This window comes from Hemiscyllium ocellatum, chromosome 3 (assembly GCF_020745735.1).
Source record: "Hemiscyllium ocellatum isolate sHemOce1 chromosome 3, sHemOce1.pat.X.cur, whole genome shotgun sequence".
Taxonomy (NCBI): Eukaryota; Metazoa; Chordata; class Chondrichthyes; order Orectolobiformes; family Hemiscylliidae; genus Hemiscyllium; species Hemiscyllium ocellatum.
This window is the reverse complement of record NC_083403.1, coordinates 127,696,325-127,720,364: the sequence shown is the minus strand read 5'-3', so window position 1 is coordinate 127,720,364 and position 24,040 is coordinate 127,696,325. Positions and strand designations below refer to the sequence as shown.

At 43.0% G+C, this 24,040-nt stretch overlaps 1 protein-coding gene across 1 annotated transcript; it reads left to right on the top strand.

Annotated features, from left to right (window-relative positions):
• The first annotated feature begins 9,688 nt into the window (after nt 1-9,688).
• Nucleotides 9,689-22,955, top strand: LOC132807791 (uncharacterized). Its single transcript, XM_060821804.1, has 3 exons — nt 9,689-10,211; nt 16,455-16,507; nt 22,786-22,955. Exons 1-3 carry the CDS (start codon nt 9,735-9,737, stop codon nt 22,886-22,888), a joined length of 633 nt encoding a protein of 210 aa, XP_060677787.1. The 5' UTR covers nt 9,689-9,734; the 3' UTR covers nt 22,889-22,955.
• The last annotated feature ends 1,085 nt before the right edge of the window (nt 22,956-24,040 follow it).

Below are 24,040 nucleotides of genomic sequence, written 5' to 3'. Positions count from 1 at the left end.
GATGTAATGTGTCTAGACTTGCAGAAGGCATTTGATAAGGTGCCACATAAAAGACTGATCTCGAAGATTAGATCCCAGATGGTTAAGAGTAGAGTTTTTGCTTAGACTGAGGGTTGCCGACTGACAGAAAGCAGGGGGTCATGATAAATGGGTCCTTCCCTGGATGGTGAACTGTAACTAGGGGATGACTCAGTTCTCAGAACTCGGCTATCTACAATTTATATGAATGATCTGCAAGCAAGGACAGAGTGTAACAGCAAAGTTCATGGATGATACTAAATAGGTGGTATAGTAGGCTGTGTTAAGAAGATTAAAATGTTTACAGGTGCTGTTGATTGCTAGGAGAATAGGCCAGAAACTGGCAGATGGAGTTTAGTTTTGGCCACAAAAAGGGCAAATTATTGTTTAAGTGGGGTGCAGATTCAAAGTCCATCAGCGCAGAGAAATCTGGCGATCCTTGTGCATGAGTCGCAGAGAGTGGGTATGCAGGTATAGCATATAATAAGAAAGGCAAATGGAATCCTGACATTCACTGAAACAGGACTGGATTGTAAAAGTAAAGGAGAGTTGTTACAATTATATAAGGCATTAGCGAGACCACATCTGGAGTATTGTGTCCAGTTTTGCTCTCCGTACTTGAGAGAGGATGCGGTGGCACTGGCAGCAATCCAGAGGAGGTTCACCAGGTTGGTATGAAGGGCTGTGATATGAAGAACAGTTAAACAGCTTGGGCTTGTACTGGCTGGAGTTCAGATGGATTGGTGGGGGGGGCGGTGTTGGGGGGAGAATCTGATTGAAGGATATAAAGGGGATTGATAAGGTTTACATGGAACAGATGCTCTCCCTTGTGGGACAGTCCCAAACAAGAGGAGATAGATACAGAGTGAGAGGAGGGAGCTTCAAAACTGAGATAAAGTCATAGAGATGTACAGCACAGAAACAGACCCTTCGGTCCAACCCGTCCATGCCGACCAGATATCCCAACCCAATCTAGTCCCACCTGCCAGCACCCAGCCCATATCCCTCCAAATCCTTCCTCCTCATAGACCCATCCAAATACCTGTTAAATGTTGCAATTGTACCAGCCCCCACCACTTCCTCTGGCAGCTCATTCCATCCACGTACCACCCTCTGTGTGAAAAAGTTGCCCCTTTTATATCTTTCCCCTCTCACCCTATGAAGAGAAACTCCTTCTCTCAGAGAATTGTGAATCGTTGCAACTCACTGCCCCAGAGAGCAGTGGAGGCAGAATCAATCTACAGATTCAAGAAACAAAAAGATGTGTTGGTGATGAAAAGCTGGATGAAGGTCTATAGGGAGCAGGCAGGAGAGTGGAACTGAGACCAGGATAAGAAAAGCCATGATCATGTTACACGACAGAGAGGGTTCCAAGAGTTAAAATGCCTGCTCCGCCTCTAATGCTTTTATTACTCAATCAAAATATCAAAAACAGATGACCTGGCTACCGTCACTCTCTGCCTGAATGTTGGTTGCTATTTTTCCCCTGAATCATAACCACCAGCACATTTCAAAACACGCCACTCTCTGCTGGAAAGCATTTTACGCCATTTGTGGTAAACTGCGCAGTATAAATGCTAAACTTTATTTCTTGAAGCTTGAATTGGGAGCCCCACTGTGCCAACAAGGTACAGTAGGTTATTCGAGAAGTTGAACATGAATAGGGTGGAGACTGGTTTTCTCCCAGTTTAACAAAATCCTACAGAAGAGATCACTCCTTCGAGAGAGGGCAGTGCCCTTCCTCTCCTTGTCCGGCGCTGAATTCGGGACTAGGCTGATTCCTGGTCTGTAAATAATCTCCTCCTAATGATCCTGAAGGTCTGTTCGGATCTTAAAGGCATTGAGAACACAGGTTTGTTCAATTGAGTTTTGCAATGCAAGGCCAGCGCGCAATGAACTGCATCAATCTCTGCCCATTTCCATCGGAAAGATTGTGATTATTCGCAAACATACCAATGCATTGACGTCCGGCTCTGACTAACTTGAAAAGATGTAGAATTTATCTACCGGTTCTGTTGCCTTAGCGTTGTAAAAACAAACTGAATGAATGGCTTTGTCAGTGATCTCTGGGATGCTCTTCGTCCCAAGAAGGAATGTACAACTCCTCACAAAGAGAAAAATTCAATCATTTACCATCGGGATCCTAAGCAACAATTATACAAAAAACCCCTATGAAAGCACAGTGCCATTCAAATCAGAGCAGTGCCAGTGAATGGTTATAATATTTCTGCAAATGTTACAGGCTGAGATTTCTCAAGCTAAGTGATTTCCAAAGTCTAATTTTTTTTATTATCGTTACAGAAGTTCAGATATAAGTATAGGAATGTAAAGTACCATTGATGTAACTCTTCAGAAAATAAATTCCAATGAGCCATTTGGTAACTTGCCTGATCCATTCTGAAAATATAGCTGTTGACCTCATTTTGACTAAGTAATGTAAGATATTGACTCAGGAGACTTGCAATACTGTATTGTGAATGGATGAATTGTGTTCAGTTTTGACTTGCAATATTCCAGAAAGTATCAAATTCGCCCATTGAAATCCTGGGAATGCTGCACTTTAACTGTGAACAATTTCATAAGAAATATACCAGTTTTCCCGTGACAACAAAGCCTGGTTGTTAGTAAATCATAGTATTATAGAGTCATAGAGATGTACTGCATGGAAACAGACTCTTCAGTCCAACCTGTCCATGCTGACCAGATATCCCAACCCAATCTAGTCCCAGCTGCCAGCACCCAGCCCATATACCTCCAAACCCTTCCTATTCATATACCCATCCAAATGCCTTTTAAATGTTTCAATTGTACTAGCCTCCACCACTTCCTCTGTCAGCTCATTCCATACACGTAACACCTTCTGTGTGAAAAAGTTGCCCCTTAGGTCTCTTTTATATCTTTCCCCTCTCACCCTAAACCTATGCCCTCTAGTTCTGGACTCCTCCACCCCAGGAAAAAGACTTTGTCTATTTATCCTATCCATGCCCCTCATAATTTTGTAAACCTCTATAAGGTCACCCCTCAGCCTCTGACACTCCAGGGAAAACAGCCCCAGCCTGTTCAGCCTCTCCCTATAGCTCAAATCCTCCAACCCTGGCAACATCCTTGTAACTCTTTTCTGAACCCTTTCAAGTTTTACAACATCATTCTGATAGGAAGGAGACCAGAACTGCATGCAATATTCCAACAGTGGCCTAACCAATGTCCTGTACAGCCACAACATGACCTCCCAACTCCTGTACTCAATACTCTGATCAATAAAGGAAAGCATACCAAACGCTTTCTTCATTATCCTATCTACCTGTGACTCCACTTTCATGGAGTTATGAACCTGCACTCCAAGGTCTCTTTGTTCAGCAACACTCCCTAGGACCTTATCATTAAGTGTATAAGTCCTGCTAAGATTTGCTTTCCCAAAATGCAGCACCTCATATTTATCGGAATTAAACTTCATCTGCCACTTCTCAAGAAAATTAGGTTGGGATATCTAGTCGATAAAAACAATGACTGCAGATGCTGGAAACCAGATTCTGGATTAGTAGTGCTGGAAGAGCACAGCAGTTCAGGCAGCATTGAAGGAGCAGTAAAATTAACGTTTCGGGCAAAAGCCCTTCATCAAGAATAAAGGCAGAGAGCCGGAAGCGTGGAGAGATAAGCTAGAGGAGGGTGGGGGTGGGGAGAAAGTAGCATAGAGTACAATAGGTGAGTGGGGGAGGGGATGAAGATGATAGGTCGGGGGCAGGGGGAGGGTGGAGTGGATAGGTGGAAAAGAAGATAGGCAGGTAGGACAAGTCATGGGGACAGTGCTGAGCTGGAAGTTCGGAACTAGAGTGAGGTGGGGGAAGGGGAAATGAGGAAACTGTTGAAGTCCACATTAATGCCCTGGGGTTGAAGTGTTCCGAGGCGGAAGATGAGGCGTTCTTCCTCCAGGCGTCTGGTGGTGAGGGAGCGGCAGTGAAGGACCTCCATGTCCTCGGCAGAGTGGGAGGGGGAGTTGAAATGTTGGGCCACAGGGCGGTGTGATTGATTGGTGGGATATCTAGTCTGCATGGACGGGTTGGACCGAAGGGTCTGTTTCCATACTGCACATCTCTATGACTCTATAATACTATGATTTACTAACAACCAGGCTTTGTTGTCACTGGAAAACTGATAGATTTCTTATGAAGTTATTCATAGTTAAAGTGCAGCATTCCCAGAATTTCAATGGGCGAATTTGATACTTTCTGGAATATTGCAAGTCAAAACTGAACGCAATTCATCCATTCACAATACAGTATTGCAAGTCTCCTGAGTCAATATCTTACATTACTTAGTCTTAGTCAAAATGTATTAGCAATGGTGAAGGGTCCATACCTTATAGAGTCATAGAGATGTACAGCATGGAAACAGACTCTTTTGTCCAATCTGTCCATGCCGACCAGATATCCCAATCCAATCTAGTCCCACCTGCCAGTACCCGGCCTATATCCCTTCAAACCCTTCCTATTCATATACCCATTCAAATGCCTTTTAAATGTTGCAATTGTACCAGCCTCCACCACTTCCTTGGGCAGCTCATTCCATACACGTACCACCTTCTGTGTGAAAAAATTGCCCCTTAAGTCTCTTTTATATCTTTCCCTTCTCACCCTAACATTATGCCCTCTAGTTCTGGGCTCCCCCACCCCAGGGAAAAAGACTTTGTCTATTTATCCTATCCATGCCCCTCATGATTTTATAAACCTCTATAAGGTCACCCTCAGCCTCCGACGTTCCAGGGAAAACAGTTCCAGCCTGTTCAGCCTCTCCCTATAGCTCTTCTGAATGTTATCTATCTACCATTATACAAAACTTGGTTGAGATGCCAGTATTTTTTGTTATTGACTCTCCAGTACTTCTCAAGGTAGATTTTACAGCACTAAATATCTGCTTCCCATTCATGAAACTCTGTTGCTTAGGTGGAAATTCATAAATTCATAACTCTCTCTCAATTTTAACATTTTTGGTCTATCTACCAAGTTAGATTTGATCTTGTTTTAACTGCAAATATTTTGCTTATTTCAAAATGAAGTCCATTTATGGTTTTACACTGGTGAGATAGTTGACTCTATAGGCTGCCTTGAGGTTGGAATTAAAGTGCCTCATGAACATTCCTCTCTGACCCTATCACATATTTCAGTTTCCCTTTTATCAGGATGAAAAGAAAGTTACCCCACATAACATTATGAGCTTGGGCCTGGCTGTAAAAGCTGTTAAAGTAGTTAGCAGTGGAAATCTATCCCATTTAGTGCCTCAAGTTTTATTAATTGTAAATGGTTTGCAGGTTTACTAAAGCAGACTCTGAATATCATTGTATTACATGGTATAAATAGTTGGGTGTCAACATTGTGAAAACTGCAAATCCCATGATTCAATGTTTTCACATATTTGACTTTATCAACAAAAACCTTGAACTTGACAAGGTGTAGAAAAGATTTACAAAGATGTTTCCAGGGTTGGAGGGTTTGAGCTATAGGGAGAGGCGGAATAGGCTGGGGCTGTTTTCCCTGGAGCATCAGAGGCTGAGGGGTGACCTTATAGGGGTTTATAAAATCATGAGGGGCATGGACAGGGTGAACAACCAAGGTCTTTCTTCCAGGGTGGGAGAGTCCAAAACTAGAAGTTAAGTTTAAGGTGAGAAGGGAAAGATTAAAAGGGAGCTAAGGGGTAACTTTTTCACACAGAGGGTGGTATGTGTATGGAATGAACTGCCAGGGGAAGTGGTGGAGGTGGGTACAATTACAAAATTTAAAAGACATCTGAATAGCTCCATGAACAGGAAGGGTGTAGAGGGATATGGGCCAAATGCTGGCAAACAGGGATAGAGTAATTTAGGAGATCTGGTCGGCATGGATGAGTTGGACCAAAGGGTCTGTTTTCATGTTGTACATCTCCATGGCTCTCTAATCTAACTCTTCATTTCATTCCCACTAGTTCTCAAGAAATATTTCTTATTTCTGTGTATTCTGCCTCAAACAATTGTACAAGAAAGATGCAGTTCCCAAAAAGTACATGTCACTCACACACAAATAACCTCTCAAGATAAAATACAAAATTCTATCAGGAATTCTATCAATGGAAATGGTAGATAACAAAGCAAATGAAAAGCAGAGTCTGTCCTTACACTGCACCTGGATGGATGGCTAAGATAAACTTTTAAAAAATTATTTTAAAAAAATCATTATTTCAAATCATCAACAAGCTGAAAAATGTTCAAAATTGAATTGCTCTGCATGTTGTTAGGGAAGAATGAAACAAATTTAAATTAGGACCACGGAAGAGATCATCAGTCAGCTATTAATAGTTGCTTTCTGTTATTTATCTCTGAGTTATCTCTCTCAGTTAAAAATTACACATCAAACTTTAGCTGAAAAATATATTTTGAAACTTATTTGACAAAACTCAGAACATCATTTTACATGTTAAGGTATATGCTATTCCAGATATAAATCTGAATACCATTTACCCTGATAGAATCATTTAATAGAACACTCCACGAGGCACAGTGGAGATTTGGAACTGTTCAGACAGTTCAATTAAATTGAATGGATTGAAAGCTGTGCTGAGTGCATTGGCATCCTTGCTTGAATCCTGAAATCCATCAACCCCTTGACATGTGTGGATTTCTGTTATCTGTTCTGTTGTCCATGACCAGCATGCTGGCCCAGTGGTTAGCACTGCTACCTCACATTGCCAGGAACCCGCGTGATTGTGCAAACTTCACACAAACATTCTCCCTGTGTCTGTGTGGTTTTGCTCCAGCTTCCTCCCGTGATGCAAAGATATGTGGGCTAGGTGGATTAGCCGTGGGAAATGCAGGGTAATAGGGATAGATTAGGGGGGTGGGTCTGTGGGGGAGGCTCTTTGGAATGTTGATGTGAATATGATAGGCTGGGTGGCCTGCTTCCACACTGCAGGAATTCTATGATTCCCAATGTCTTCGCTTAGAACAGGAATTTGTAAAATCTACCTCAAGGCATAGAGTATAAAGGTGAAGAATTTCTGATGATAAAACATCAGATTGGCCTCCACTAAAGTACTCTGTCAATATTTTGTGCATTAAGTGTGGTGGGAGCAAATTTAAGAGGGAATTGGATAAGCATCTGAAGAGAAAGAGAGATGCAGGGTTTCTGAGAAAGGATAGAGTGGAACTTACTGAAGTGTTCTTGAAGAAAGTTAGCATGGTCACAAAGGGTCAAATGGCTACCACCTGTGAAATAACTATTCTGTGATTTAAATAATATCAACCAAATGTGATGCAATTATACTTAATCATTGTAGGTTATTTGCATATAATAAACGTGAGTGAAAGTAAGTCATTTTCAACACTCAATTTATATTTTTAATGTAAAATACAGTAAAAAAATCCATTCAATTCAGGACAACCCCAAGCTCTCAACAGCTTGTCATTTTAATTCTCCAACTTGCTGTCATGTGATATCTCTGTCCTTGGCTTACAGTGAAGCTCAACACAAGCTGGAGGTAAAGCACCTGTCATTTAATAAGACACCGAACAGCCTTCTGGACTTAACAATCAGTTCAACAATTTCAAACCATAACCTCTGCCTCCATTCTCTTCCCTTTATTTGCATGTGTCTGTCTGAACACTTCTTTTTTGTTTTCAGATGGTAGTTGTTCATTATTCTGACATTCACATCGCCTCTGGATTGATGTTTTGTTACTTTATTTGTCCACACCTACTTCATTTTGCTCTGCCTCACCAACCATTAGTGATACACGCTGTACTAATTTGATTTTTGCTCAAGTTGTTGGTGTCAATCAATAACAAGTAATACCACAAGAGATATTTTAACAATCATAATTCTCTACATGAGTTCAGTCTGACTAAGAAACATAAGCAAAGGTATTTCATCTGAACTAAAACTGTTAAGCATTAAAGCCTACCTGTAGCCCAAACGATACAAAATAAACTTGTCTTGGTCATTACTGCCAGGAGCACTTAGAAATGGAAATTGTTACAATCGTTAGACATGTCTCAGGAATTTCACCTGAATTTCAAATCCTTAAATATAAATTCATTTATGTCTGGTTTTGTGACTGGAAGCAGCATGGTGAGATAAGGAAAATGTAGAACCATCAATCATTTGCGTCAAGAAACTTAAATTTCAGGCTCACTTCATTCATAGTTTATCTGTAGATAGAACTGACATGATAATTATATTTTGGAGGGTTCGGGTAGGGAGGTGGATAGACACAATTGAATGGACTAGGGAGTGTAGTGTTAAATTGTTCTGGGTTTGAATGTGAGACCACGTTTGCTATTAATGCTCACTGAGTGTGACTGGTTAAGCCTGGTGCATAAACTGAGACTGTAGAAAAAGCTGAGAGCTATAGTTAAAAGTTAGAGCAGACATCTGAAAGCATTGTATAAGCTCCTCAAAATAAAGTTTCTGCAGAGTTCCAAGATATAAAATGTACAAAAAAAGCAATGAAAATGACAGAGAAAAGTTTGAATCTGCCATTTCCTGAATTTTTCCTTTCTAGTATGGAAGATCCACATATGTCAACGGGTTGATGGATTTCAGGGTTCAAGTCTCCTTACCTGGATGTATCGTTCATATGTAGTAGTGATCTGTACAAAGACAACACTCATACACTGTCTTGGAACAGATTAAGAGCAAATATTTGAACAGCTCCAGGAAAACACATCTCGTGTGATATAGTTGTACAGGGTCCTGCACAATACTTCCAGGCAAAGAAGAATGTGACGACAGAATAACATAGAATAGCAAGACAGCCAGGAAAATGGCAAGGCCATTCAATAATACATGGCAGGCATCAGCAATGGGCTTCTAACTGGAAAAATGACACAATAACAAATGAATTAATTATGAATATTATAAATAGGAGTAGAACCTCATGTTTCCTGTACCATTCAGTAAGATCATAGCTGTTCTGGTTGTGTTTCAAGTTCTCCATTCCCTTCTACTCCTGATAAACCATAATCCCCTGAACAATAATTCATCCACCTCTGCCTCAAAAATATTTAATGGACCTGTTTCCACCACTTTCTGAGGCAGAGATTCCAAGCTGTTTGAGAGAAAAGAAAATCCTCATCTCAGTCTTGAAAGTGCGGGTATAAAATTTTAAAACAGTGCTGTCTGTGGAGTGATCCATGTCCACTTTGTCAAGACTATGTTCCGTACTTCAGTCAAGTCACCCCTCACTCTTAAACTCCCATAGAAATAGACCTTTCCTCATCAGACATCATACTTATTCCAGAGATTAATCCAGCAAACCCCTTCTGAACCACCTGAAACACATCCCGGGGGTGTAGAGTGACATGAGTCCAAGAGTCAAGCGCAGATGACAAGGTCAAAGCCATCCATGCGCTTCCTGTCTTGTCTAACGGAGAAGGGAGTCGGTGGGACTGACTGGGATCCCAAATTCGCTGCTGTGAACAGAGGCCTCTTCGAAAGGGAGTGCCCAATCACCCAGCACATGACAATCGACCTGGTTGGGGGGGAAATATCAAACCCACGTTGAGCAGGCACTGACGTTTTGCTGCCGTGTCAAAATGTTTATCCATTCAAGCGGAGAGAGAGGAAAAAAACACAATTGATGGAGAAGAGGTTACACTCCAGGGGAAGGGGCGGGTGGGTTTGCAGCCCAGCGAAGGAGGGAGTGAGCCTCCGGTGCTGGTGCAGATATACCAGTGCCACGCTGAGGGCAGGATGGGCGGCGGCGGCAGTAAATGGAGGAAGGTTTCAGCGGCAGCCCCGGGGTCCATCGGGGAGGGCACAGAGGCAGGGGGCGGTCAGCTGCCAGGGCAGGAGGGCGGAGGGCAGCACGGAGCGCCCCGTCTCTGCTCCGGGAGCACGGCAGACAGCGAGAGCTCGCCGTCTGCAGCCGAGCAAGGGGGCGGCGTCGAGCGGGAGCTGGACAGGGCGCTAGCCGAATGCTGGCTCGCCCCCGCGGGGCAGGCCACCCCCGCTGCCAGCCGCCGGGCGGGCTCCCACAGCAGCCTCGGTGTGCGGCTTGGCCGGGCTGAGAACGGCGCCGCCGCCGCCGCCGGCTGCCAGTGGGAGTCGCTGCTGAGCTGCTGCACTGAGACCGTCCCGGGCCAGCACTGCGACCAGACAGACCCAACTGCAGCCCTGAGCTCCACTAAACTGGACCTGGGGAATAGGAACCAGCCCAGCCCTACATACGTGAGTACTTCTTCTGCTTTTCTTTTTTAAAAAAAGAAAAACAAGCCAAATGCCTGGTGGAAATATCAAAACGCAATTTCTATACTTAAAACAGTAAACGCAGTGACTGTTGTTACCATCTATAAAATGACCCGTGTTCATAGGTATGGGTTTAATTAAGTAAAAACAATGACTGCAGATGCTGGAAACCAGATTCTGGGTCAGTGGTGCTGGAAGAGCACAGCAGTTCAGGCAGCATCCAACGAGCAGCGAAATCTTCAGGCTCGTTGGATGCTGCCTGAACTGCTGCGCTCTACCAGCACCACTGATCCAGAATGGGTTTAATTAAACCAATGTTCATGGGGGACTTTATTTCAAGGAAAATAAAACAACTAATCGGGCATTAATTACTTAATTGTTTATAGCAACTGGGAATGTATGCAAACAGCCTGATCAATGTCTTTGGCTAAACTCAAAGTCAAATTCTCAGCTTAAAAGGCGAGGAAATGCTCCGTAAGAACCGTCTTGACGACGTTTTCACTTTGCACAACATGCTGGAAAATTTCATTAAGCTGAAACAGAGCTGCAGATGCTGGAAATGAGAAAGAAAAGCAGAAATTGCTGGAGAAACTTAATCAGGTCTGGTAGCAATGTGCAGTGAGAAACGCAGTTCATCTCTCGACTCTAGTGAGCCGCCTTCTGCACAGATCCTCCAGTATTTTCTAATTTTCTTTCCCTGGAACATTTCATTCTTGGCTCACCCATAACGCGGACTGAATGGCACGTTAGTCAGTGTCCAACACAATTACCACAATAACTGCTCCAAGAAGATTGTTTTTGATTTTACATCAGTAGCTCATTCACCTCATTAGGGTTAGGTCAAACAATGAAAAAGTGTCAAAGTTAAAAATCACACAACACCAGGTTAGAGCACAACTGGTGTATTTGGAAGCACTAGCTTTCGGAGCACTGCACCTTCATCAGGTAACATAACCACCTGGTGAAGGAGCAGCACTCTGAAAGCTAGTGCTTCCATTCAAACTTGTTGGACTCTAACCTGGTGTTGTGTGATTTTTAACTTTGTCCATCCCAGTCCAACACCAGCACCTCCCAGTTAAAAGTTTCAACGTTTTCTTCCTTGCAGTGTGTCTGTTTTTAAAACCTTTGCCTTCTGAAATGATTTGTTCAGTTTCGTGTGCTGGACCGCTCAGCGCAATATGGGATAGAAGGACCGTGTCTGTCCATACCTTTTCCACTAACGTATGTATTTTTTAAACTATCCACCAATGAATGGTATTGAGGAGAGAGTCAGAAAGCAAACTGCAACCTGACACCTCAACTATTCCTGCTGGTAACAAAGATAGAAATGGAGCGAGGAATAGGAAGTTCAGTCTGTTATTCACAAGCCCTGCTCAATGTGATGAGGGAGGACTGCTGCTGGCCTGCTATCCATAATCTCCTTGTTTATCTCCACCCCTTTCATATCTCCTCCTGGGCTCCATCTCCACCTATCTGCGCACGTCTCCTCCCCCCTTCCCCAATTTCATCTTCAGCATAAATACCATGTTTTCCCAGCTGAAGAGTCACTGGAAAAAAAGCACAGATACTGCCAGACCAGCAGCATGGTGGCTCAGTGGTTAGCACTGCTGCCTCAAAACGCCAGGGACCCAGGTTTGATTCCAGCCTTGGGCAACTGTCTGTGTGGAGTTTGCACGTTCTCCCCGTGTCTGCGTGGGTTTCCTCTGGGTGCTCCGGTTTCCTCCCACAGTCCAAAGATGTGCAGATCAGGGTGAACTGGCCATGCTAAATTGCCCATAGTGTTAGATGCATTAGTCAGAAGGAAATGGGTCTGGGTGCGTTACTCTTCGGAGGGCTGGTGTGGACGTGTTGGGCTGAAGAGCCTGTTTCCACACTGTAGGGAATCTAATCAAAATCTAAAACTGGGTTTCTGCACCAATTTTGTTTCAGTTTTGGTGGCAGAGAGAGGGAGAGTTAATTTCACCCCCCCCCCCCTCCACAATTTGGTTTAAGCAAGTTGTTATATACTGGATTAACCAAAGGATGGGGGTTCCTGCTGTTAACGGCCTGGGTCTACACTGGCTGGATGGCTGTGGGAAGTGACTGGACTCCCCTGGTACAGAATCATCATGCACCACCTCAATCATTCACATTTCAACATCACTGCTGCCTGCTGCCTTCAAATGGACAAACAATGAGGAAGTCTTTTTCTGTCATTGCCTGATCAATGTTGGATGGTACCCTTCTGCATTGAGCTCCAGTTCCTCCTCTGGACAAAGAGTACAATGGATCATGTTGGGAATACTGCACTATCCTGTATTTTGTTGGAGGAATACCAGGCTGCTCAGGGATCACTGGATGTGTATGATCTCCACCCATCTGTAATCCACACTGGATTATACAGACCAAGATGTTACTATGTCAACTTGATGCTTGCAAATGCTATGCTTTGCAAAGAAAGCCATTGTGGGTAATGTCATGTGCTTCACTCCAGTCTACCATTCACTTCCACTACCCCACAGCCAGTGGCTGTAAAAAGTTAGGAGTTCATTGAGTGTTTATAATGTTCAATCCAACACGAGGTGTAAAGTTTCTACATACTGAAAGAAATCAGTTCTCCCCTTGGAATACCTGCAGCAGCATGACAGGACACAATGATTTTCACAGAGATTGGGTTAACCCCCCCCCCCCACCAACACACACACACACACAGTTCCCAGAGAGCTCAGTACACATGACCAGAAGTGCTGTTTTCATTAGCATCATGACAACATGCACAGTCCTTGCATCCCATTTATTTCTAACCAGCTTTGCTGCACCAATTCTGTGTTTGGTGAGAACATGACTGCAGAGGATGGTAATGCACAGTTTTATGCACTTATTATTAACACACATGTGCTGGTGTGTGTGATTCAGAATAGCACCAACTGCACAGTTTTGATTTCAGTTCCAGTAAAAGGTCTTGCCTCATCATCCTGCTGGTGTAAGTGGGAAACCAGTACTGATGAAAATCTGCCAAGAAAACAACTCTGGATGAAGCAGCAGTCGACATGACCAAAGGAGGAAAGGTTTAGAGGAATATGAGCCACCTGCAGGCAAATGGGACTAGTTCAGATTAGGTCAGTATATATCCTGGTCAGTATGGACAAAGTGGACCAAGCACCTGTTTCCATGCTATATTACTTACATTTGAGTCATAAACTCTAATATACCACTTATTATGTCCTGTACTTAATCCCCAACCCCATTACAATTACTTTGCTTGAAAACAATAAACGCTGGAGGACACAATGGGTCAGACAGCATTCATGGAGAGAGTGTCTTCCTGTTTCCATATCAATCGAGACACAGTATGACTCTACCTTCTTCATCTTGATTCCGAGCCCTGGAGAAAGAGCAATCGCCCATGTACACAAAGACATGAGTTCTCCGTCTTCTCTCAAACAGCAGATTCTTAAGGAATTATATTGTCACCAATAGGGAGCAGCATCTAAATAAGGCCACATGTATATTGATTGGGTACCATTACAATCGGCCAGCGTCAACAGTAACGATTTAAGTCACCTGGCACGTTACAATAGATATTCTTCACCTCATTAACTGGCATTACACAATGGAAGCTGAAAATGTGTTGCTGAAAAGCGCAGCAGGTCAGGCAGCATCCAAGGAGCAGGAGATTCAACGTTTCGGGCATGAGCCCTTCTTCAGGAATCCTGAAGAAGGACTCATGCCCGAACCATCGAATCTCCTGCTCCTTGGATGTTACCTGACCTGCTGTGCTTTTCCAGCAACACATTTTCAGCTCTGATCTCCAGCATCTGCAGTCCTCACTTTCTCCCATTACACAATGGAAGTCATTCACCTCGTTAAACCACTACCCTTGCCTCCAGCACCTCAGTGCTTACTGCAAGTTCTTATCTGGTCAAAGTCATGCTGGCTCAGCCTTTGTCCCGCAACCCTAAACTTTACTCTGTCCCTAACTGCTCATAGCTTCTACACATTGTCAAGAGGATAAGCTAATGTTTTGAGTCTAGATGACTCTTCATCAGAGCTGAAGTGAAGGGTGGAGGGGACAGCACTTTTGCTATTGTTGAGAGGGAGGTGGTAGTGGATGTAGGGTACTGGTTGTTAGTTCAGATTATGTGATCGGAATGTGAGAATGGCAGAACAATGATGTCTAGATTAGAGTGGTGCTGGGAAAGCACAGCAGGTCAGGCAGCATCTGAGGAGCAGGAAAATCGACGTTTTGGGCAAATACTGATAAAGGGCCTTTGCTTGAAACATCGATTTTCCTGCTCCTCGGATGCTGCCTGACCTGCTGTGCTTTTCCAGCACCACTCTAATCTAGATTCTGGTTTCCAGCATCTGCTGTCCTTGTTTTTACCTAGAACAATGATGTGTCTCTGCCAGACTTGCAAGGACTGACTGTTCCCACCAGGATAGGGAAAGAGGAGAGAGGACATGATAACAAGAGAAATAGGAGTTGATTCACAATTTAAAGGTATCGAGCTCAATATTAAGTCCAGAAGGCTGTAAAGTGCCTAGTCTGAAGATGAGATGTTGTTTGTCCAGTTTGCACGGTGATTCATTGGAACACTGCAACATGTCAATGACAGATAAATGGGTATGCCAGAAGGACAGTGTGTTAAAATAACTGGCTGTGGGAAGGTTGGGGAGCTGTCTGTGCATTGACTGGAGGTCTTTCCCTTTCTTTTAACTTGTTATCATGTCCTCATCCACACACCCCCCACCCCCCAATCCCTGTCTGTCCTTGCAAGTCTAGCAGGAGACACAGCATTGTTCTACCATTCTCACATGCCAATCACTTATTCTGAACTATCAACATCTTTTCTCCATCAGCACCTTACTCCCATTACCCCTTCCCCAAAACTATAGCATAAATGCTGTCCCCTCCACCCTTCACATCAGCTCTGATGAGGAATCACCTAGACTCAAAACTTTAGCTTGTTCTCTCCCCATGGATGCTGTCTGATCCTCTGTCGTCTCCGGCATTTCTTGTTTTCAGTACAGATTCCAGCATCTGCAGTAATTTGTTCCTACAGGTACTTTGCTTATTCGCCAAATGAGTATTTAAATAATCGTTGGAATCTCAATGCAGAAAGGCTGGAAGCAGCAGCTCAGCTCCAGACCACAAAGAATCCAAGCCTGGAAGGCAGTGACTAGGGACTCAGGTTGTCTCACAATGCAACCTTCCCCCCACGTGCACGTGCACACACACGCACGCACGCACACGTACGCACACACACACACGCACACGCACACACCTTTCCCCTCATGGTGACTTCTGAGCTGCTGCAATCACTCACACACACTGAAAGAAGAAACAATGGAACAACAGCTCACCCTCCTCGCCCCAGACCCTGATCCCTGCTCTCCCTGCGTTCCCATTCAGTGATCTCCCTGATGCTAATTGACCGACATTGGCTCCTGGTTGAGCAATATGTTGTGTTCTCATATTATTTTACAAGTCCCTCCAATCCCTCTATTGCTGTAACTTCTTCCAGCTCTGCTACAACTCTCTGTGCTCATCCAGTTTTAGCCACTTACAAATCCTCTATTGTAAACACTCCACCATTTGTAGTCCCCTAGATCATAGTGTTTGGAATTCTCTTCCTAAATCACATCATCTCTGTACTTCTCCTTCTTTAAGGTTGTCCTTAAAACTGACCAAGCTTTGAGCAAGCTTTTGGTCTTCTGTCCTAATATAGCGCCACATTTTGTTAGTTAATGCTCCTGGGAATTTCTAAAGATGCTAAATTAATGTGGTAGATGAAGTGTAGTCACTGTTCTGTAGGCATACAGCAGCCAATTTGCATTCAGAACAATCTCAGGAATAGAATAAATGAAGAACTGAAAACGAGGTATAATCACATATTAATGATGCTGGTTAAGAAAGGGATGTTGCCTGCACTCTTGGAAGTTTCACTGCTTTTCTTCAGCTGGCACCAAACAATTGCTTGCATCGACAGCCGAATAGGGCTTTATCCTGATCAAAATGATACATCTCTCGCCTCCTTTAAGACACGGCTTAAAATTCACAACTTCACTCAAATTTTTGTTCACTCTTCCTTAGTGTCCATTTTTACTTTGTGCCTCCGTGAATCACATTGGGATGTTTTTGCGATGTTAAAGGAGCTATGAAAATATAAGTTATTGTTGTGTAAATCCAATATATACTTAGATGCGTCATCTAATATATATTCAATTTTTCTTTTAACATTCCAGGATTTAGTAACGATAAGCACACAAGACGTAAAAAATAATAACTTGGCCAATGGGTAAGCCCTATTTGAACAACCTGTTTGTTACACTTTTGTGGGATTTTGGAACATTAACAATCTTCTTATTCAATTGCCTCTTATCCATAGGGTTCTCTTCAACTCTATTATCTTAGTAAATGTTAATAGTTCTTGGAACACTAACTATCTTCTTGCTCAAATGCCTCTTATCCATCGGGTTGTCTCCACATTGATTATCTTAGTCATTGTTAATAGCAAGTACACTATTCGCCATCACTATTAATGGTAAGTGTAATAGTGACTATTACAGGAATTTTGTAGCTCCACAGATGTTTTATTTTGAAAAGTCAGAAAACCTTGACAGCATTTGTGGGTGGCACGGTGGCACAGTGGTTAGCACTGCTGCCTCACAGCGCCAGAGACCCAGGTTCAGTTCAGGTGACTCTCTGTATGGAGTTTGCACGTTCTCCCCGTGTCTGCGTGGATTTCCTCCGGGTGCTCCGGTTTCCTCCCACAATCCAAAAATGTGCATGTTAGGTGAATTGGCCACGCTAAATTGCCCCTAGTATTAGGTGAAGGGGTAAATGTAGGGGAGTGGGTTGCGGGTCGGTGTGGACTTGTTGGGCTGAAGGGCCTGTTTCCACACTGTAAGTAATCATTGTCTACTTGGCCACAATTACAGATCTGCTTTTAAAAATTCCAAAATACAAACTAATGACCCAAATTTTAACACTGGCTGAAATTTAACACAGTGCTGCTTTCTCAGTAATTTTTAAGATAGAGCAAAACACTTACCAGCAAGGAGTGGAAATTACATCACACAAAGCTATAAGACATGACTGTATCCTGTTGTGATTTGAATTGTAATACTTCTCTAATAGTGGATTATGTAGTATTAATAATGTGCTCGATAACAAGCTGATTGTAGCAATTCCGAAAGGGAACATGTAACATGTAAAAGTTGGTATAATTTGCAATTAAAATAAGATTGCATGTTTTGTGAGGTACTTCATGGAGTAACATTACACGTATAGAGACACTTGTCTCATTGGGATAATGAATAACTTATGTCAGTCTTCAAGATGGAAATGACATTGCAGGGTAAACATTAGAAAGTAGGACTGTGAAATATTAGAAGAGGTTAACGTAGAGAAAGGAGGTACTGGTAAGTTTAACAATCTTAAAAGTAGATAAATCTGCAGGCCTGATTGAGACATATCCCAAGCTGTTGAGGGAATCAAGATTAAAGATATCAAAGACCCTGGCAGAAATTTTCAAATCTGCTCTGGTCACAGTTGAGGTACCAGAGGACTGGTAACGTTGTCCTGTTACCAAAAAAGGAAGTAAGGGATTAATCAGAAGCTTACAATCCAGTCAGTTTAACCTTGGTGGTGGGGCCATTATTAGAAAGAATTCTGAGGATTAAAATATATTGCACTTGGAGAGTAATCAGCATGGATTTGTTAAGGGAAGTTGGTGTTTGACGAATTTGATCAAATGTTTTGAGAAGATAATCAGGGGCATGAATGAAGATAATACATTTGATGTGGTCTACATGCAATTCTGGTCACCACATTACAGGAAGAATATGATTGCACAGGAGAGATTGCAGGGGAGATTTAATTGAATGCTGGAATAAAGAGAAAATACAGCAGATGCTAGAAATCTGAAACAAACACAGAATGCCAGAAATATTCGGCAGGTCTGGCAGCATCTGCAGGGAGAGAAATAGAGGTAACATTTCAAGTCTGGTATTACTCTTCAGGACTGAAGAAGGGTTATACAGGGCTTGAAAGATTAACTCTGCATCTCTCTCCACAGATGTTGTCATGCCTGCTGAGTTTTGTCAGGTTACTGCCTGGGCTGGAGGATCTGAGCTTTCAGGAAAGATTAGATTAGCTGGGATGGCTTTTCTCAGAGCAACAAACAACGAGAGGGGTCCCGATAAAAATATAAAAGATTACGAGGGCCATAGACAGAGTAGACAAAAAGGCTTTTTTTCCATTAGTAGAGGGATTAATCACAAGTGGGTGTAGATTTAAGATAAGGTAGAAGGTGAAGAGGAGAGCTGAGGAGAATATTTTTCACCCAGATGGAGTGGGACCCTTCACACAGTATTTAAACATGTGTTGCTATTGCCTCCAGGATTGTGGGCCAAAAGCTAGAGAGTAAGTATGTAGTCAATGGCGGCACGGTGGCACAGTGGTTAGCACTGCTGTCTCACAGCGCCTGAGACCTGGGTTCAATTCCCGACTCAGGCGACTGACTGTGTGGAGTTTGCACGTTCTCCCCGTGTCTGCGTGGGTTTTCTCCGGGTGTTCCGGTTTCCTCCCACAATCCAAAGATGTGCGGGTCAGGTGAATTGGCCATGCTAAATTGCCCGTAGTGTTAGATAAGTGGTAAATGTAGGGGTATGGGTGGGTTGCGCTTCGGCGGGTCGGTGTGGACTTGTTAGGCCGAAGGGCCTGTTTCCACACTGTAAGTAATCTAATCAATAGCAATCGCAACACTAAAGAGAAATCTTGACAGATATATGAACAAGCAAAGAATAGAGGGATACAGGCAACAGAGGTAAAAGGTTTTTAGTTTAGAGAGGCATCATGTGTTGGTGCTGTTTTGGTGGGCCAAAGGGCCTGTTTCTGTGCAGTACTCTTCTTTGTTTTGAGTCAGATCTTGATCGAACAGCAGGAACACAATGGGCTGAATGGATTCCTTCAGTGCTGTGGCCATCTGTGAGTCTATATGGTAAAAAGTTGAGGCACCTATCCTTGGGAAACACTACATTTTCATCATGTCAATAAGAGAATGATGCTTTATTCCCGTTCTCTGACTCATAGCTCCCATCACAATTCATTGGCCAATTCACAAGGTTACTCCCAAATCCTGCCATCATATATTTTCTCACTGTTTGTCAATGTAGAAAATTAACACATGCCTTCACTCGCCTAATTCTCAGGAGTGACCTCCTCAGAGATTGAAATTAGTCAGACCTACTCTTCACACACACCTGGTGCTCACCTTCCACCCTACAAACCTTCGCATAAAGCAAATCATCCGCCGACATTTCCACCACCTCCAAAAAGACCCCACCCCTTGCCACCTTCCGCAAAGACCGTTCTCTCCATGACTACCTGGTCAGGCCCACGCCCCCCCTCCAACCCACCCTCCCATCCTGGTACTTTCCCCTGCCACTGCAGGAACTGTAAAACCTGTGTTTCCCACACCTCCTCTCTCATCTCTATCCAAGGCCCTAAAGGAGCCTTACACATCCATCGAAGTTTTACCTGCACATCTACTAATATCATTTATTGTATTCATTGCTCCCAATGCGGTCTCCTCTACATTTGGGAGACTGGATGCCTCCTAGCAGAGCGCTTTAGGGAACATCTCCGAGACACCCGCACCAATCAACCACACCGCCCCGTGGCCCAACATTTCAACTCCCCCTCCCACTCTGCCGAGGACATGGAGGTCCTGGGCCTCCTTCACCGCCGCTCCCCCACCACCAGGCGCCTGGAGGAAGAACGCCTCATCTTCCGCCTCAGAACACTTCAACCCCAGGGCATCAATGTGGACTTCAACAGTTTCCTCATTTTCCCTTCCCCCACCTCACCCTAATTCCAAAATTCCAGCTCAACGCTGTCCTCATGACTTGTCCGAACTTGTCCTACCTGCCTAGCTCCTCTTCCACCTATCCACTCCACCCTCTCCTCCCTGACCTACCACCTTCATCCCCTTCCCCACTCACCCATTGTACTCTATGCTACTTTCTCCCCATCCCCACCCTCCCCTAGCTTATCTCTCCACGCTTCAGGTTCACTGCCTTTATTCCTGATGAAGGGCTTTTGCCCGAAACATCGAATTCGCTGCTCCTTGGATGCTGCCTGAACTGCTGTGCTCTTCCAGCATCACTGATCCAGATGCTGACCATCTTTGACCAACTAAAACCTGACCAAACGCCCATCCGTTCTATCACTGATAGTTGATTCAGTGACTTTTCCACAGTTGATGTAAAATTGGCAGCTCTGCATTTACCTGCTTTTTTCCCCCTTCCTTTCTTCCTAAATAAGAGTGCAATATTTCAATCAAAATGTATTGTTCCTGAACTTAGACAGCTTTGGAAAATTGTAGTTAATTTGTCTATAATTTCTGCGTGGTGTAGAAAACAACAGATACTGAAGAAATTCCCTGACCACATTCTTGCGAGAGTTCTGAAGACCTGTATCCCAGAATGAACTCTTCCTTACAGCCAAGCTGTTCAGTATAACTCCACCATTTTGATTGAAACTGTATCATTATTACTTTACTACAACTGAGTCCAAATCCTGGAACTTCCTAATAGCACTGTCAATGTACCTATAGCCCCAGAACTTTATTTTTAATTTATACATTCATGGGATGCAGTCATCACTGTCTAGACCAGCATTTATTTCCCTAATTCCTAGAGGGCAGTTAAGTATCATTCACATTGCTGTGGATCTGCAGTCAGATGTCAGCCAAACCAGGTAAGGGAAGCCTATGGGGCATTGGTGAGCCAGATGCATATTTACGATAATCAACACTGGTTGCATGATTGCCATTCTGCTAGCTTTATTATTTCAGATTTTACTTTACTGAATTAAAATTTCACTACCTGTCTAAGTGGGCTTCAAACTCGCCCCTGAGAGTATTAGCCTGGAGTTCTGAAATTCAAGCAGGAGTCCCCAGTCCTCAAACCTAGCTCTCTGGGTTACGAGAACTATGGCTACAAATTCGCTAAGTGTGTAAACTTACCCATGAGCACCTTGGACAGCAAATTAAAATACTGTGCCATTCAATACATTATTTTAAACCAAATAAAAAGTGCTGAAAATAAACTGAGCAGGTTTGGCAACATCTGTGGAGGCAGGAATACAGCTTGTTGTCAAATATGATCTTTGATTCCAGGGACACCAGGACTAACGTAGGAGGAGAGATTGACTAAGTTAGGATTGTTTACACTGGAGTTCAGATGAATGAGGGGGGTGGGAATCTCATACAGACTTATAAAATTCCAGCAGGACTAGACAGCGTGGTTGCAGGGAGGATGTTCCCGATGGTGAGTGTGTCCAGAACCAGGGCTCACAGTCTAAGGATTCAGGGTAGACCAATTCAGACAGAAACAAGGAGTCATTTCTTCACCCAATCAGTGGCAAGCCTGTGGAATTCATTACCACAGGAAGTAGTTGATGCCAAAACATTGAATGTATTCAAGAGGCAGCTAGATATAGTACTTGGGGTGAATGGGATCAAAGGTTATGGGGAGAAAGCAGGAATAGGCTATTGAGCTGGACAATCAGCCATGATCGTGATGAATGGCAGAGCAGGCATCAGGGCTGAATGGCCTCCTCATATCTTCTATTTTATGTTTCTATGTTTCTTCCTTTCTGAAGGAGAGTCATGTTCAACCCAAATTGTTGGGAATGTTTTTCAGCTCTTAAAATCAAATAGGTAGCTTACCCACTGGCAACCCACACACCCTGAGCTGTTCCCCCAAAGTATGAAGGAGAGATAATGTATCTGCTGGCCCAATCACCCTTAAGCCTCTTGAGACTCTTGAGGTTGCCAGTTTAAGGCTATAAGAGGCCCTAGTTCCACCTCTGCCATCATAATATGGTGGGCAGGGACGGACAGAAGTGGCCAGCCTGTGACTTTCCAACTTGAGGGAAAAGATGGGAAGGAAAGGTTGGTGTAAATTTTTTGATGGTGCCCTTTGCCCATTAGAGGCACCCTTCAAAGTTGATACTCCCAGCTTCTCAAACCGAAAGCCTCACCTCAAATTCCCTAAACCTCTAGCATCCTTGACTTCCCTCCACCCAAAAATCCTGGATTTACTGGCGTCCAGAATTCCTCTGTCAGAAATTCCCTCCCAGCCCCAGCAACAGTCACTACTGTATTCTGGCACTGCTGCATTCTGGCACTGCTGGGCCTAACACAGCCTATCAGACTGGCAGCAGCTCTCAAAGGAGTTGCTTTCTGTCCCTAAGGAGACGTTGCTGGTATGTGCCCCATTATACTGTCACTGTGTGGCAGCTCTTTATAAACTCAGTGGGCCCAAGACCCACTGTCAGTTGTGTCCACTAGACATTTCATTCATTATCTCCATTGCCATTTCCACAGATGCTGGCAGACCAGCTAAACTCTTCCAGCACTTGATTTGTTTCAGACCTCCAGCGTCCAGAGTGATTTATTGTTCTAAACAAATCTGCTTTCTTCACTTCCTCAAACTTAATTGTTTAAAAATGTCTTCTGATGGCCAACCAAAAACGTATTGAGGAATGTGTTCTCTTCTCTTTCAGATTCTACATCAACGGAAAGAACACATCTCAGAACTCAACTCCAATTCTCTATGATTACTTTGAAGAGGAATTAATGGACAGTATTGTTAAAGAATACAGCTAACCACTAGTTAAAATATCAATGAAATCTGATCCATTAGGTAGAATCCATGCATGTTACCAAAGTGAAAAGGAATTAAAATACCTTAATGCAATGCTTATTGTAATATAATTGTTTTGTATATATATATTTTGAAAAGAATAAATGATCTATTTAAGGAGTACTCACACATTCTCAGATATAACCAATTGCTGACTATCAATTACTATTTTTTTGGAAGCTAGAATTTCATCAGATTAGTGGACTTACTGTCATTCGCTAAAAGCTAGAGATAGATGCTGAGAAAGTGTTGCCCCTGTTTTGTATGTTTTGCAGTAAAAAGTATTGAAAATTAGGTACTTCAAATTTCAGGGGCATATTTTCATTTGCCAGCTGAATTTGCTGAGGTTATTCGATTCAAAATGAGGTAATAACTATTGGTAAAGTTTTAAGTTTAAGGATTAAATACACTTTCATGTTTACTTCTGAATTATTTGTAATTGAACCTAAATTGAGCTTATTATTAGCAAGGCTACTTCAAGAGATGGAATACAAAATTTTCCTGTTCCTCAGGTGCATGATGACTTTTATTGACCTTTTGATTTCTCTCCAAAGCTACAGTAAATACGAACCTAGAGTGTATTAATTTCCTGAACATTTAAACAAAGGTTAACTTGTAGTTATGAAACTGTATCTTTCCCTTTCATCCCTACCCTGTCCCCACACAATTAATTTGTCACCAATCTCATGGAAACCAACTAGATTTGTTTTATTTTGTAGAAAATCCATTTAGAAAATTTCTATTAATCCATCACTGTTTCTCGAATAAATAAAATGTGGTCCTTTAAAAGATAATTGAGTAAAAGAAGATTAAAATGTATTCCCTTTCTGAGGTATATATGTCTGTTTTGTGCATGATCTTCAAAGAAAAGCATTTAAAATAAGAAAGTGGGGTTTCAAGAAGGGTCTCAAAGCTGGTGTCAGTTAAATAGCTGACCGTCATTATTACTTAATCACAGAAAAACTATGTTAACTGCTTACCAAAAACATGTTTTATGCATAAATCCAGGGAGAATAAACTGGCTATTGTTTTCTCTGGGTGCACTGTCCTAGATTATTGACACATTAGGTTTATAGAAGGACAATGTATGAGTGAATCTCTGAAGAGTGAAGCAA